Source organism: Oreochromis niloticus, linkage group LG13 (genome assembly GCF_001858045.2).
Source record: "Oreochromis niloticus isolate F11D_XX linkage group LG13, O_niloticus_UMD_NMBU, whole genome shotgun sequence".
Classification (NCBI taxonomy): Eukaryota; Metazoa; Chordata; class Actinopteri; order Cichliformes; family Cichlidae; genus Oreochromis; species Oreochromis niloticus.
Window position 1 is genome coordinate 7,733,458 of NC_031978.2, and position 14,482 is coordinate 7,747,939.

General features: G+C 40.5%; 1 protein-coding gene across 4 annotated transcripts in view; it reads left to right on the forward strand.

Annotated features, from left to right (window-relative positions):
• Positions 1 to 14,482, forward strand: part of ugp2b (UDP-glucose pyrophosphorylase 2b) — a 39,163-nt gene that overhangs the window by 19,884 nt on the left and 4,797 nt on the right. For all 4 annotated transcript variants that reach the window (XM_019366561.2, XM_005473660.4, XM_005473659.4 and 1 more), the window contains 4 exons: positions 1,536 to 1,721; positions 6,443 to 6,576; positions 10,341 to 10,638; positions 11,203 to 11,400. In XM_019366561.2, coding sequence (XP_019222106.1) covers positions 1,536 to 1,721; positions 6,443 to 6,576; positions 10,341 to 10,638; positions 11,203 to 11,400 — 816 coding nt within the window. The remainder of the gene's footprint in view (positions 1 to 1,535; positions 1,722 to 6,442; positions 6,577 to 10,340; positions 10,639 to 11,202; positions 11,401 to 14,482) is intronic.

The following is a 14,482-nucleotide window of genomic DNA, read 5'->3' on the forward strand; positions in this document are numbered from 1 at the left end:
ATACTGTGCAGATTTCTTTTAGGTGTTGACTGCTGCCTTTGACACAGCTTTTCAGTTAGAGGAAATGGTGAAAAGCAAATTCAGCACATTTCTCAGTCAGTGGTCAGTGAGATGTTCCCTGGTCACCAAATGGGGTTTTAACTTGACTGGCTGTAGCTGGAATCAACACACACGCAGGAGTCAAAAGTAAAAGTAACCCCTCATCTTTTTTCTGCAGAAAGGGAAATGAACATCAGCGTGTGGGAGACATTTCCCTCCGGGGGTACAGGGATAGGATGGGGAAATCGGCTGAAAACATTTCACTCGTTGTAAATAACCTCACGTCAACAGCCTCTCTTCCTTCCCTCCTGGACTTTTTTGATGCCCAGTACTTGCAGGGATTTCATCTGTCTGCACTGTTATGCACAATAATCATCTCCCTTCCTTTAATGCAAGTCAGTAAACACATTTTACCGCCTCTAGCCATTCATTTGTCCTTTACGATGCCCGTCTCTGTGAAGGACGGAGAGCGGGTAGCAGCTGCATCATTTTTGTCTGTTGTGTTTTGTAACCTCATCCTCTGTGTGTGGCAAGCAAAGGGGATAAACACCAGAGAGATTGTTTCCAGCAGGAAGTCTGCTGGTTTGTCCACTATCACTGATCAGCTACTCTGTTATTTTAGCAGAAAGAGGAGGCAGGATGACATCCGGCCTTATCAGTGCTGACGCATTTATTGTACGATAAAACTGCACTAAACACTGACGGGATCGGTCACATTGCAACAACAAAAAATATCACGACATCTGGTTAAAATTTAGCTTCTTGGTGAAAAAGTGAAATTCAGTCAAGCTTGATTAAAGTTAAGAAGAAATAATGGTGGGAAAAGGGGTAAACTGCAGGTTTACATGTTCCTAGCTGACACAATATATTTATGTCATCATCATCTGTAGGAGACAGTGAAAGCAGTTAGGTAGATACGCTGATGTGAGAGATGCATTGCTGATCCTCTAATGTACATTTACACACCATACTCCAATAAATCAACAGAACTGCTCTGTACTGTATATATAAACTTGCTGTGTTGTGTATCAAGCCTTGTTAATGACTATTTTCTGCACCATTCGCTCAAGAAGCAGTTGCAGAATGTCTGTTTGTATTGTATGCACATTTCCCAAAAGCAGTTTGCTGCAGATCAAGTTAACAATTTCTGACATTTTCACATTCCATATCACGTCAGCCCGTTTCATTGCTCAGCTGGTAATTAGTCAGCCCACGCCCAAAGCTGTTAATGTCTCTGTTTTGCTTCTGTAAAGAATTTAAGACTATCAGTTTGCTTGCACGAAAGCCGAACAATCTAAAAGAACGAGAAAAGCAGGTCAGTCATAGGTGATCTGTGAGATGTGGGATCCAGAGGCTGTGCAGTCGTAAGCACTTTCAGAATCAGAATTAAAAGAGCAGTAAAGTTGTGTTGGTTTTTAAATTTGGATTTATTTGCTTTATTTTTGTTTGTTTGCTTTTTTTTCCTGACCCGCAGCCATCTCCTTTCTCTCCTCCAGATTCAGCCGTACGATAAGATTGCCGCTCGAGGCCTGCCAGACAATGTGGCCAACAGCTTGAACAAACTGGTGGTGGTGAAGCTGAATGGAGGCCTGGGTACCAGCATGGGATGTAAGGGCCCCAAGAGCCTGATCAGTGTCCGTAACGAGAACACCTTCCTGGACCTCACTGTGCAGCAGATAGAGGTACAAAAGCGCTTGAAAAGCTCCACTCTAAAAGCCTTGATTGGAAGAAATTTTGTGAGACGTGTTTATATATCCCTCAAGCAACGAAGCTGCATTCATGGGTTAGTTAAACCAGTCACACAACACGGTTACAGTAATTTGTGGTCGTGCCACAGTCTCTTACAAACAGATTGTATGTAAGCTAATTGCCAATGTGAAACCTTTTAACAGCAAAGTGATAGAAGACTGAGGTTGTCTTACAATAAAAACTAATGTTTTTAGGTTGCCACTTTTCAAAATTCAGAGGAAAAAAGAACATCTAAAAGAACATTTTGTTTGTGGATGTGCAATATTTGATTTCTTTATTTGTTGTGCAGAAGCACTTAAAACACTGAGACTACTGAAATATCAAAATCTGAAGAAGATGAAGATGATGATAATAATTCCCACTAACAGCTGGTAAAATGTTAAAGTGACTTGAGTACATAAGATAAATTCATTGAAGATTTTTGTTAAATTTTAATTATTATTTTGTGAAGTGAAAATCTCACAGGAACACCCCTCATTGTAGTAATGCACTACTCTGCAGTATGTCAGCCCTGACACCGGTAACAATAGTGTTGCATAGAGAACAATGTGTATTCCTTGAAAGCCTGAAGTCAAACCTCAGTTGTGACTTACTTTCAGGCACAAGAACCTATTCATAGAACTTAATTTGATAATAAATGGTGGTTCAGTTGAGGCAGAAGGAACACTTTTGACACCACTGGTTATTTTAAAACTTTCTTACTAAAGTTGCAGATTCAGTCCATCAGTGTGGATAATTACTGAGAGCTCCTTCTTTCGTATGAAATTGTTAGTGTGGCTCAGATTTGGGAACAGCTGGGTGTTGCCTTCTGGTCTGCAGCCACACCAGCACTCATGATGTGGCTCAGACATCAGAGTAGACGGAGCAGGAAGTGATGTGTAGCCTGATGTAATACAAACATTTGCTCTGTGTAGTGAAGGTTTGTGTTGTCTTGATGTTTCTTACTTTACTATAGAGCACGGCAAAAAAATCAGATGATTCGTGGGGGTGGGGGTGGGTTTACCTCTGCCTTTTTCCAGTCTTACACGGCATGCGTATCATCCTCCAGAGACAAGCCTGACTTCATGCAGACATGTGCTTCTGTGAACCAGAGCTGAGGGGCTTCTGAAAGGGGTTCAGTGTGAAATCTGAGGGGAGTTACAGTGCTGGCGACTGACCGGGAAACGGAGATATCTGTGTGGGGGAGGAGAGGAGTTGGTGTGATTATTTGGATCTGATCCTACATTATTTCTGCAGCACTTTTAATCCTTCAGTTCATTTATGTTAATTTAAATAAACAGTAATCGCACATGTTCAAGCGGCCTTTCAGGGGGATGTAGGAAGAAAAGTTATTTTCTAAATGTGGTTTGGGTTAGTTGTGACTATTGTAAGGGAATCTATTGTGAGTAATATTAAAGTCTTTCATAGTGTTGTGTAACTGAGTTTAATTGGGAGCTGTACGTTACTGGAGTGTTTCAGTGTTTCATAACAGCCTCCAGGGACACTCCTCTTCTCCCAGCACACTGCTCTCTGTGTCAGAGGCACTGCTCTCCATTTTCTGCTCAGTCTGGTCAGATTACTTGCTGACTGAATCAACCTATTGAGAAAGGGGAAAAATGGATACCACACACACAGACCCCCTTGAACAGGCCCTCCTGCAGGAGAACGCACCTCTCAACCACCCCGCTGAATCATGCATGTTTAATTTAGAGCTGAAGCATGTACCCTCTCACTGAGAGCGGACGTAACAAGGTCGGACAAAGCTCCGACTCAGGCGCCGCCTGGCTGCTGAAGATTTACAGCTTTCACCTGAGTGCCTCCCTCAATAGCAGATCTGTTAAGTTAGGCAAGTTCAGTTAAAGATGTGTGAAAGAGGGTAAACCTGTAAACTGCCTGGGCCAGGTCTCTTTTCTAAAAGACATCCTGGTAAAATAAAGGTTATAATAATGCAGTTTCACAACAATTAGGGCTTTGTTAACAGATACACACATGATCAACATATCTACAGCAGCTCTGGAAGTAGAGTGGGTCATCCACTAATTGGAAGACCATCAAGAAAAGCTTCTTTGCTACAGTAACAACAGACTCTCACTGCTAGTACCACAACGCTTGGCTCATATGGGTCATATTTCGAGTGTTGATTGGCCCTCTGTGGTTGTCCTGCACCTGTCCCCAATCTCTATTGCTTTGAGGATTCACTGGAGACAGTGTCTAATACATGTCTCCAAACAAGGACCACAGAGGTCTTTGCAACTGAAACTTGTATGTAGTCCTTTTGATGTATAACCAAAAAAATATCAGGAGAAATTATCATTATGGAGCAGCTGGTTTATTTATTTATTTTTGTTCATAAGCAAAAGTTCCCTGCAGAGACGTGAATGTTTTCTGTTACTTATTTAATATCTTTGTTGGCCTGTTGGTCAGATAAAAAGTGATGGGTTTTTAAAAAATATATAAATTTATGGCTATTTGAAGCACAAGGTAAATAGAGGAATTCACAAAAGCATTATCAGATTAACCAGTGTGGCCCCTGATATTTGCCACACTAAACAAATAAGTGGAGATTTATTATTTGCTCACAGAAATCTGGTTCCAGACGTAGTTGATAAAAACCATGATGTAATTTAAATTTTACATAAAACACTGCATATAAAGAAAACGTTAAATTAAAAGATTGGGATGAGTTTAATGAGAATACTGTTGTACCCAGCTGTTGAATCAATTTCAATTCATTTTCCTGAAGATTTTTATAAATATGTAGATGGATGCATTAGTTAGAAACAGAACCCACTGTTTCCATGAACGCACTGACAAAATACTGAAAAGAAAATCACTCTGTGTGTGATTAGTATGAAGGGCACATCATTTAAAAGTGTCTGAAAGTTAAACACATCTATTTAACTCAGAAACAAGACATCTCCATGGGTTACAAGCTGTGTACAAGTTCATGACCAGCCAACACCCATCCTGGTTAATAAATGGAAATATGACGTTCTCACTTTAGCTCAGAAAAGCCCACTCATTCTTTGTGTCTGTAACGGGCAATAAATTCGATGACTCGCGTCATCTTAGCCCCACTTATTCACAGCCCGCGCCTCATCCTCCGCCTCCTCTGCTCACTTTAATTTTCTCTTATCGCAGTAAAGAAACTGCTTCCCATTCTCCTCAGGTGTAATTTACCTTCTTTGTATTCATTCAAATCGCACAGTCAAGGTACAGAAATATTGTTTGAAAACTAAGGCCAGTTTTCCTTTTGTCTTATGATGATCTGAAAATTAATATGTTTTTGCAATGTTGAATTTTACAAATTCTAAATGTCACAACAGTTTAATTTCTATTTAAACACAGACTTGAAAACACAGTGATGAAAAAGTTTTATATGCAGTTAAATTCCAAGTAATTTGCATACAAAGTTCTCAAATCCAGACTTGTAAACAAAGAGATACGCTGTTTTAGGATTGGGTGATCTTTCCTTTAAGCCTGTTGCTCTGTGCACCTCTTGACCACTTCCAGGTGTTGTCCTACATTTGGTGTGATCCCTGTTCTGGCCACTTGCAAATGCATCAGAACCTCAAACATGTGCAAAGATTGATCATAAAGTTTTGTGTAAAACTGTTTTAACTTTCATGTTGTTACTGAAGCATCTACAACATCTAAGAGAGGGTTGTACCAGCAAGCGCACGCTCACCATGCCTTTAAAAGTCAGAGGGAGAAGTGTCCTTTGGTCAATCACCACCACAGTGGTCACTTTCACCAAATTTGGCTCCCTGCTTCTTTGTTTCTCTGTCAAAAATAGAATTAAAGTTAGAGTTAATACACAGTGGAGGAGATTTAGAGGTGGTCTTCCATCATCCAAAACAGCAGCTGCCCTGGAAGTGGTCCAGAGATGTTCGGGGAGATGACCTGAAAGGCCAGATTGGCCAAATTTACATCAGGCATGGTTTATGCTTTTTGTGGGCATAAGCGTGCTTCAGTCCACATGTCCTTGTTCAAGGAACTGACCCCCTAAGCGCATACAGCTTATAGTGCAGAAGTGGTTCAGAGTAGAAATGTTATGTAAATGCCAGCACAGTTACCTTTTATTTAACATAGCCCTAAAAAATGAGGGCAAAAATAAGAAAATTCATACCTGCACACACACACTCTGTTTGCATGTTTCGTTATGTTATGGATACTTTCCATAAATGTACACGTACACAGTGCGGAAGTGTGGCGTAGAGATTTACATTTATTTGTCTATGTTGTTTCCTTCCTCATCAAAATGTCATCCGTATCAGATGAGGTCACATTACTTGCACAAGAGCACAAAGTTGTTTGGTTGTTGATGAGATAAACAGCTCAAACTGACCATCAGGTTCTGCAAAAATGCTTTGATTGTTTCATTGCCTTCACGAAAGTCCTCCTTCAGACCCATTATTAGCTCTCCAGTCAGCCGGTTTTGGTGAATCCAAAAAATATTTATTCATTTCCACCAATTTTACTGAATTAAAAGGCATATTTACTATGTGAAATGGTCCTTGACAGTTAGCATTATCTCTGATTTTAACACTGTTAGCCCCTTACACTGTTAAGGAGCACTTTGATGACTGTCTACTGCCTACTTCTCTATTCTTTATTGAATAAATAAGGATAAATGGATACATGCATTTATATACTTTGTTTTTTCACCCTACAGCACCTGAACAAGACTTACAACACAGACGTCCCCCTGGTCCTCATGAACTCTTTCAACACAGATGAAGACACAAAGAAAATCCTGCAGAAGTACACACACCACCGGGTCAAGATACACACCTTTAACCAAAGCAGGTGAGGGAGCACGATCGTAAAACAATGTCCTGTTGAGTAACAGTGAGCCCAGCAAACACTCCCTGACACAGTCAGATATACTGTATATGAAACAGTACCAAGAGGAATCTGAGGAAATTTTTCTGTCAAATATTGAAGGAAAGATGAATTGTGTAAGACAAATACACAGAAATCTAAATATATTTTAAAAAGTTAGCAGTATTGAATCTCCTGAATGAACTCATTTCCCCCTAAAATGAACTCCTCCGTGACGCTCCTGCTTCTGAGCTCAGACTGTCAAGAATAGACAGGAGGTGTCATGCAATGTATGGAAAAGGCTTTTAATATTTAACGCCCTGGTGTCTCCGGTTTGTCAGTCGAGTGGAACTTGCTTTTTACCATTTCGCTTGAATTATTTAAAGCTTGCATTTTCCGCGTGCCTCAAGGAGTGTACTACAAAGCACTTGGGGACGGAAGCTGGAGGATTTAATGTCAGCAGAGAAAAAGTGGTTGAATGGTTTAAATGTCAATCAACAGGAGAACAAAGGGAAGTCTGTGGCCGAGGCCGTGACAGTAATTCATAAAAAGCGAATTAAATTCAGCTTCAGAGTCGCGTTATCTGGTGTTCCACTTAATGAAGGGAAAAAACTGTTTGCTTTATATACCCAACAAACCCAGAACTTTTTATAGTATCTTAAATAAAGCTTTGGGCATCAAATGAGGAGTAGAATACATAGACTTGAGCATGGAATCCTCCTGATGGCCCAGCTGATACTGTTTTAGATGTTAGCCCGCATATAGTAGCTGCTTCCTCTAAGAACTGCTTTGCAGCTCACCTCTATCCCAGTTCCTCTACTTATACTGTATTTAACTGAATCCATGTCATGTTCACTGGCACTGATGCCAGCTTGGTTCTGTGCTGGGGTCTCGCTGCTTATTACCTTGCCTCCACCTTTCCATGAATGCATTTGGAAGGGTGGAGCAGGGGCATATACTGCCAAGTGTAAATGGTTGAAAAAGAAAGTAAGTTTCCTTTTGACTATTATGGTCTTGAAGTGCACTGAAGGGTCTGTTCCTGCAGAGAGCTGGAAAATCAGGTTTGCTCTAAATGCATACCTTGAGACGTACAGCTAGCCTGTTCTGCCACTTGTGTTAAAGCTAATGCATTCTCAGAAATGTGCAGTGCATACTAACATACCCACATTCACCATGCAATAGTAACTCATTAGCTTGGATACAAGTAACAAATAACACATTTTAGATCAATGTTTAGCACTGTTGCCCTGCAACAAGAAGGTCCAGGGTACAGATCTGGGTAGAGCCCTTCAGTGCGGAGTTTCTGTGTTCTCCCACAGAAACTCCGCACTATGGCTTTTTCCAGGAGCTCCGGTTTTTCAGGTTTCTCCTGAGACTGGAAAACCTGCCAGGTTAGTGCTGCCCGTGTCAGCCTGGAAAAGAGATTCTTTACCTCAAGAGTTTCACTTTCAGGTACAATGAGGTCTCCTCATGTTTGATAAAACTCAAATTGGTAAGAGTGATAAACAGTTTGAATTCTGTTTTCTTGCAGTTGCATTGCACTATCTGTATAAAATCAAGCACCCAGCCATGCAGGCTGTCTTTAGAAATATTGGTAATTCTAAAGAATTAATTGAATGCGAGCATGTTGCTGTAACAGGATGCCTTTGTTGCGACAAGTCAGTTGTGAAATTTCTTACCTCCTAGATATTTCACAATCAACTGTTGGTGTTGTAAGTGGCATTATTGCAAAGTGGGCAAGTTTAGGAACAGCAGCAACTCAGTGGCAGACCGCATAAAGTTATGGCACACATGTGAAAGTCACAGCTGAATGAATAACTGAGTTCCAGATCTCCTCTGGCATTAACATCAGCTCAGAAACCATGTGTCAGATTCATGGCATGCATAGGTATTTTATCCATATAGGGCATGTAATTCACTTACTTTGAAGTGAAACTGAATTCTTAAAAAAAAAAATCTGTCAACTTCCCCAAAGCAGTAGAGATTTTAACTGTGTGCTGGTCCATGGTTTACTTTACTTTTACTAAAGCTCCTATTAAGCCTTAAAATAATAACTGGGTGGCCCTTTGAACAATGCTCTAGGTTTTTCTTTCCATGATCATTCCTTCTTCAGTGTCTTCAAGAAGACAAAATCAGCTGTCATGTAAACATTGGATTTCACAGATGTAGTTTCCTAGACAGTGCGAGTACCTCTTGAATGTCTGGTTTAATCGTGCCTGTGCACCAGAAACCAGAGAAGTCGTCAAGCCGATGTAAAAATGCAGTTTAAGTTTCAAATTTCCTTCTCTTTAGCTACATAACAAATTTATTCTGGGTGGTAAACCCATAAACTTTCATCATATCCCTCAGGAGAGAAGTCAGAAAAGACAAACTCCCAGATGAGATCATTGAATACATCAAGTGACTTCTTTGTTTCACTTCTTTCTTTGTCCGTGTCTTTGTTCCCTGAAAGACACTTCCCTCTGAGGCACCAAAAGTCCAAGAAAGGAGGAACATTTTTTGTGGAAGTAATACAATCTTCCCAGATTTGGTTTTAAGATGACATGAAACCTTTGAAGTGTGTGAACTTTCATTAGAAAGTCTTATCATAAACATCTTCCCAGAACAGTCAGATAGAATTAATCTTCCATTAAAAGGACCGTGGTACCCCGGCCCCGCAGCTCGTCTCACCTGACCAGCTCTCATCTGCTCTCACAAGCTTCCTCAAAGTGCTAAAAACACAAGCGGTTCACCGGGCTCCTCACCCTGAGGTTTGTTAACTCAACCTGACTCAGATCCTTGGTACAAGCCCTTTGATCAGTTTAATGCACACAGCCATCATGGCTTGGACTCTTTCTCTGCCTTCTTGGAAAAAGCTAAAAAGTTTGCTTGTCGAGTGAGCAGTTTGAAGTCCAGGCAGTGATATGAAAAGGAGAAATTTAGATGGCACTTGGCGTGCTGGCTTGGTGCAGAGTTTCCGAGGATTTACGTCAAATGTGGAGCAAAAATGATTTCACACTTTTTGTTTTCTCTTTGTGGTGTTTGTCTGCTTAACAGTCTGAGATTCACAGCTCTGCAGCTCTACAGATAAATGAGTCAACAAGCTGTTTTTTTCCCTTCCATACATATTATGAGTTACATAAGGAGATAGACTTTAACCACATCAACAGAAGACAAAGATGTGCTTTATATAAAGTCATAAAAATAAATGAATCTGTTATTGAAAGTTCAACAACACACGTGCTCTGCCCTTAAAATCCAAAAACTTTTCTGATTTTTCTCCTGTTGAAGGACATTTTCTTGTGCACCTCTGAAACACTTCCAAGAATGCTTCTATTTTTAGATCTATCCCTACGGGGTCCTCTTCTGACTCCCTGCGTGTGTGCAATATGTGCTGGATCTACTCCAGTGTGTCAAAATGATAGCTGTTAACTGGAATTTGATTTTAAGGTATAAAACAACGTTACACGAAGCCAGTAGCACATATATGACACCAAGATGTTAGAGATATCTACATTGACGGTCTTACTTTGGGGTCATTGTATTGTGTCTCGTACATCCTTCTGCATCTTTTAATCCTTATTTCTTTGATATTTGTACACAGTTTGGTCTAGAACATGAGGGCCGGGGGCCATAATTGGCCTGTCAAGGACTCCAATCCAACCCACTGGATGGGATTGGAAAAAAATGAAGGACGATGAAAAAACTGAACCTGAACTGGTCGTAAAAATAACGCCGGATCTTATCGTGAACTCTTTTTCTTCATCCAGGTACCCTCGTGTCAACAAAGAGTCTCTCCTTCCCGTGTCCACAAACTTGAGCATGAACGGGCAAAACGCAGAGGGTTGGTACCCTCCCGGTCACGGCGACATTTACGCCAGCTTCTACAACTCGGGTCTGTTGGATCAGCTGATTGAGCAGGGCAAAGAGTACATCTTCGTGTCCAACATCGACAATCTGGGAGCCACCGTCGACCTCCACATCCTGCACCACCTGGTCAGCCAGCCTAACGGCAAACGCTGCGAGTTCGTCATGGAGGTGACAGATAAGACCCGCGCTGACGTGAAGGTATGATTAAGGTTATTGTGGATGTGAAATTCTGATTTATCCCCGTTGCATTAACAAGGACATAAAACATTTTTGTGGTCATTTAACCAAAGTCAAGAAGTTTTTGTGGTTTCTTACTTCCCTCTGTTAGCATTCAGCCCTGACATCATTTCTGTCTCTAATGTTTCTACTCCTGTCTCAGTACAATGAATGTGAATGGAATTTGTACCCCCTACTTTTCACTGAAAAAGAAATTACCCCAAACTCGAACAGCTTCATGCCCACAAAGTAGCACAGGTTTTTTTTTTTTTAGTATTTAAGTGAACAGAACCTTTAAATTTTCTGTGGTTAAATGTTTGTAATCTTAGTATTATTAAGACCAATATATGTGTCTGAATTAGTTGTAGTTATTAATAACCTTGCGAACTTTCACTGTAACTAGTTTACACGTTGGAGGTTTGCATTTCCTGTAGGTGGTTATTGGCTGGCATTTCAGTGTAACCATTATTTTTTGCAAACCTAACAAACCTGCTTAATCTCTCAGGTCAGTGAGTGTGCTGTAAAAATGCTGCTTGTGGTTTCCAGGGAGGCACGCTGATCCAGTATGAAGGGAAGCTGCGCCTGTTGGAGATCGCCCAGGTGCCCAAAACGCACGTGGACGAATTCAAATCAGTTTCAAAGTTCAAAATCTTCAACACCAACAACCTGTGGATCTCTCTACCTGCTATCAAGAGGCTGCAGGAGCAGAATGCAATGGACATGGAGATCATAGTCAACCCCAAGGTGAGTGAAGAGGAGCCAAACATAAGGCACATGGCTTACTGCATGTGCAGCTTAGACTAATTCAGCATTCAGTGAAAGTAAAAGTTAAAAATGAATAATCTCTGTAATAATCTTTGTAACCTGCTTTGCATTCTGTATGGGACTCTCCCACATATCTATGATACAGTGACATATTTCACATGTTTAATATCCTGCAGATACTTTCACAAACCTTACACTGACCTCATTGTTCAAAACTGTGTTTAATATGAGCTTCCGCCACTGCAACAGTGTGCAGATGACAGAAAATGAAAGCATTTTTCTTGCTTTAATATTCTCTGTCGATTTGAGATGAGTTGAGGATAATTAGCAAAGGATTTGGTCCTCATTCAGAGGTAATAATTCACCCACCAGCAGCAGCTGCGACACAACTGGGACTCATACCTCAGGTGATTTAAGGCACTTTAAAAGCTTTGCTGCATTTTAGATTGATTTTTCTCTCCTTGGAAGATTTTTAGAATCTGTTCTCTCCGTAACAAACAAACATAAATGTTCTTAGAGAACAGAGGGAACAAAAACAGTTCTTTTATTATCAAATTAAGGTATCAGTTTAACCAGGAACTGTTGATTAATTAGCGGTTCTTTGAATAGTGCAGATGATAAGTAAACTTGAGTTGTTTCCCTTGTGTCACTTCTCAGTTTGTACATCCTTGATTCCTTTCATTCCCATACACTGCTATAATGTGACCTCATCGCTCTCCCAGCAAGCCTGCTCTTGTCACCACATGCGTTTTAGAAATCATTATATCCTTTAAGAGCCACACTGAGATTAATTTCGGGTGAAAGGCAGGAGAAGATGGAAGTTAAAACTGGGAGAAATGAGAAGAGCCCACTGATTTCATGTTAACGTTACACATTTCACTGTTTACATCCCCAAAGAGTCCAAACTGGGATTTATTTGTGGCTCACACTACACTGACAAGTGCAGTTAAAGGAAAACTAACTAACCGAATTCTGCTTAGCCTGTTTCTCCTCCATGCTTCACTTTAAATAAATTGCAAAGGGCATCAAAGAGAAATGAGTGATAAATCTTCTCGTTCGAGCCCTCTGGAAATTTCAAAGAGGGTTCACACGAGGACGGCTGAGTGTGCAGAAGAAACTGTTCAGTTTCAGTGACCAGCCAACCTCCCAGAATATCATCATCTGTCCGGTTTAACCATGTAAAGTGGAGCAGGGACAGGACTGCTCTTCCCCCACACAGAGCATCACTCATGAATAAATCATATCTAACAAAAACGCTTGCTGAGAACACCCATATTTTAAAGCTTCTCTCTTCTCCGCTTCATGTTTCTGCCATCCTGCACAGCTTCATTCCCACATGTCACATGACAGTTTTCCACACAAAACAATCCAGTATTCCGGTCACCTGGTAGCTCATCTGCCCAGCTTGGACTAAAGTTTCAGCTGCATGTGAACATTCTGAGCTTGTTCTTCCTCCTCTTACACACATGTATTGCTGTGGACTTGGAAAAACATCCGGCATCCACCTATCCTAATTTGGATAACCTTATGTCCTTTTTTTTTTGCTACAAGTTCCTCTCTTCCAACTTCCTGTGTGGGATGCAGCCCCCTGGTGGGCAGTCAAAGTACTGCAGTTGGGCTGCAAAACATAATTTATAGTAAACTTTCTTTTTCATTTTTTAAATTGCTGATATATCTGTATTATTTTTAATAATTCTCAGATATATATTTATAATCCAGGTCATCAATCAGGTGCCACAGAATCAGCCTTAAAAAACTGCCAAAAGATCAAAATTAATAATTTAAAAGAAGCACTTCATGTTAGGCTCATGTGTTGAGGAGAGGAGGCTGCAGACGAGTCACTCGGCGTCTACTGGGGAGACGCTCATACATTATCTTTAGATGGCCTTGACCAACGTGAATGCATTCTCAATACTGTTAGCATAATTATAACTTAACTGTAACTTCAACCCAAAAAATAACTCTTACACCCTGATCAGGTGTTTGAAGGGAGCCAGGCCGGCGTAAAAACAGAGGTGTCAAAGTCAGTTTAGTTTATCGGTCAACTTCAGACAAATCTGATCCGAAGAAACCCCCTGGCTAACAAAACATACAGTACTAAGCAAAAGTCTTCTTTTCTTTTTTACATTACACTGTGGTGTAATGTTTTTTTGTTTTTGTTTTTAAAAAGTGGTTTGAAGCAATAGTTCTTCTGGGTTTCTAAAGGTCTTTCAAAACTTCGGTGAGCATGGGCTGCTTTTTCACTCACTTTCTGTCCCGTTCTTGTGCCTGAACATTTATAGATGGATGTTTTTGTTTGTTTACTTACTTAACTCTGAAATATGAATCATTCAAGCACCTAACTTAAGAGATGAAGCAGTGTTATCTATGCACAACAGGCAATTTAGCAATAAACCAATTTTCAATTCTATCTTTAGCCCTTTTGTTACTAGCAGCATTGTCGTAAAAACACATTTTTGTTTGTTAAGTTGAATTTACAAAAATTGCCGTACACAAGCGTTTGACACGCACAAAATGGTGAATATTCCTCAATAGCTATTGGCCAAAAACTGCAGAGAGTCTTTAAATGTGGGGGAACTGAACAAGTGGACTAAATGACAGCAGACGAACAGTATCTGAAAATCTTGTTCTTGAGAAATGGGAAAGACCGAGCAAAGGCCTGAGAGGACCTCAGAGATGCATCTGGCCCTTCTTAGATTCTTAGATGATTGGATTTGTAGCTTATATTTGGCCTCTTTTGACAACACCAACACAATAACAGGGGTTCCTCCCTTGTTCAGTGAGGTTTGCACAGGTCATGTTAAGTCAGAAGAAAAAAGGAACACTTGACTGATGAAGCACAAATAAAATGTTTGAGTAAATGCTTAATCAGTGAATTTAATCTTGTACCTAATTTGCCCAAATGTGACTTATTTAGCACATATTTTTGTCCTTTATTGCCCTCCAGAGTCCTTGTTGAGAGAGCAATCCTGATTTAAAGCAGCACAGCAAACAAATGTAACATGCTGTGACTTTGTGTTATTTCGGTCGTGCTCACTCACTGGCACTGCGGGCCTCTGCC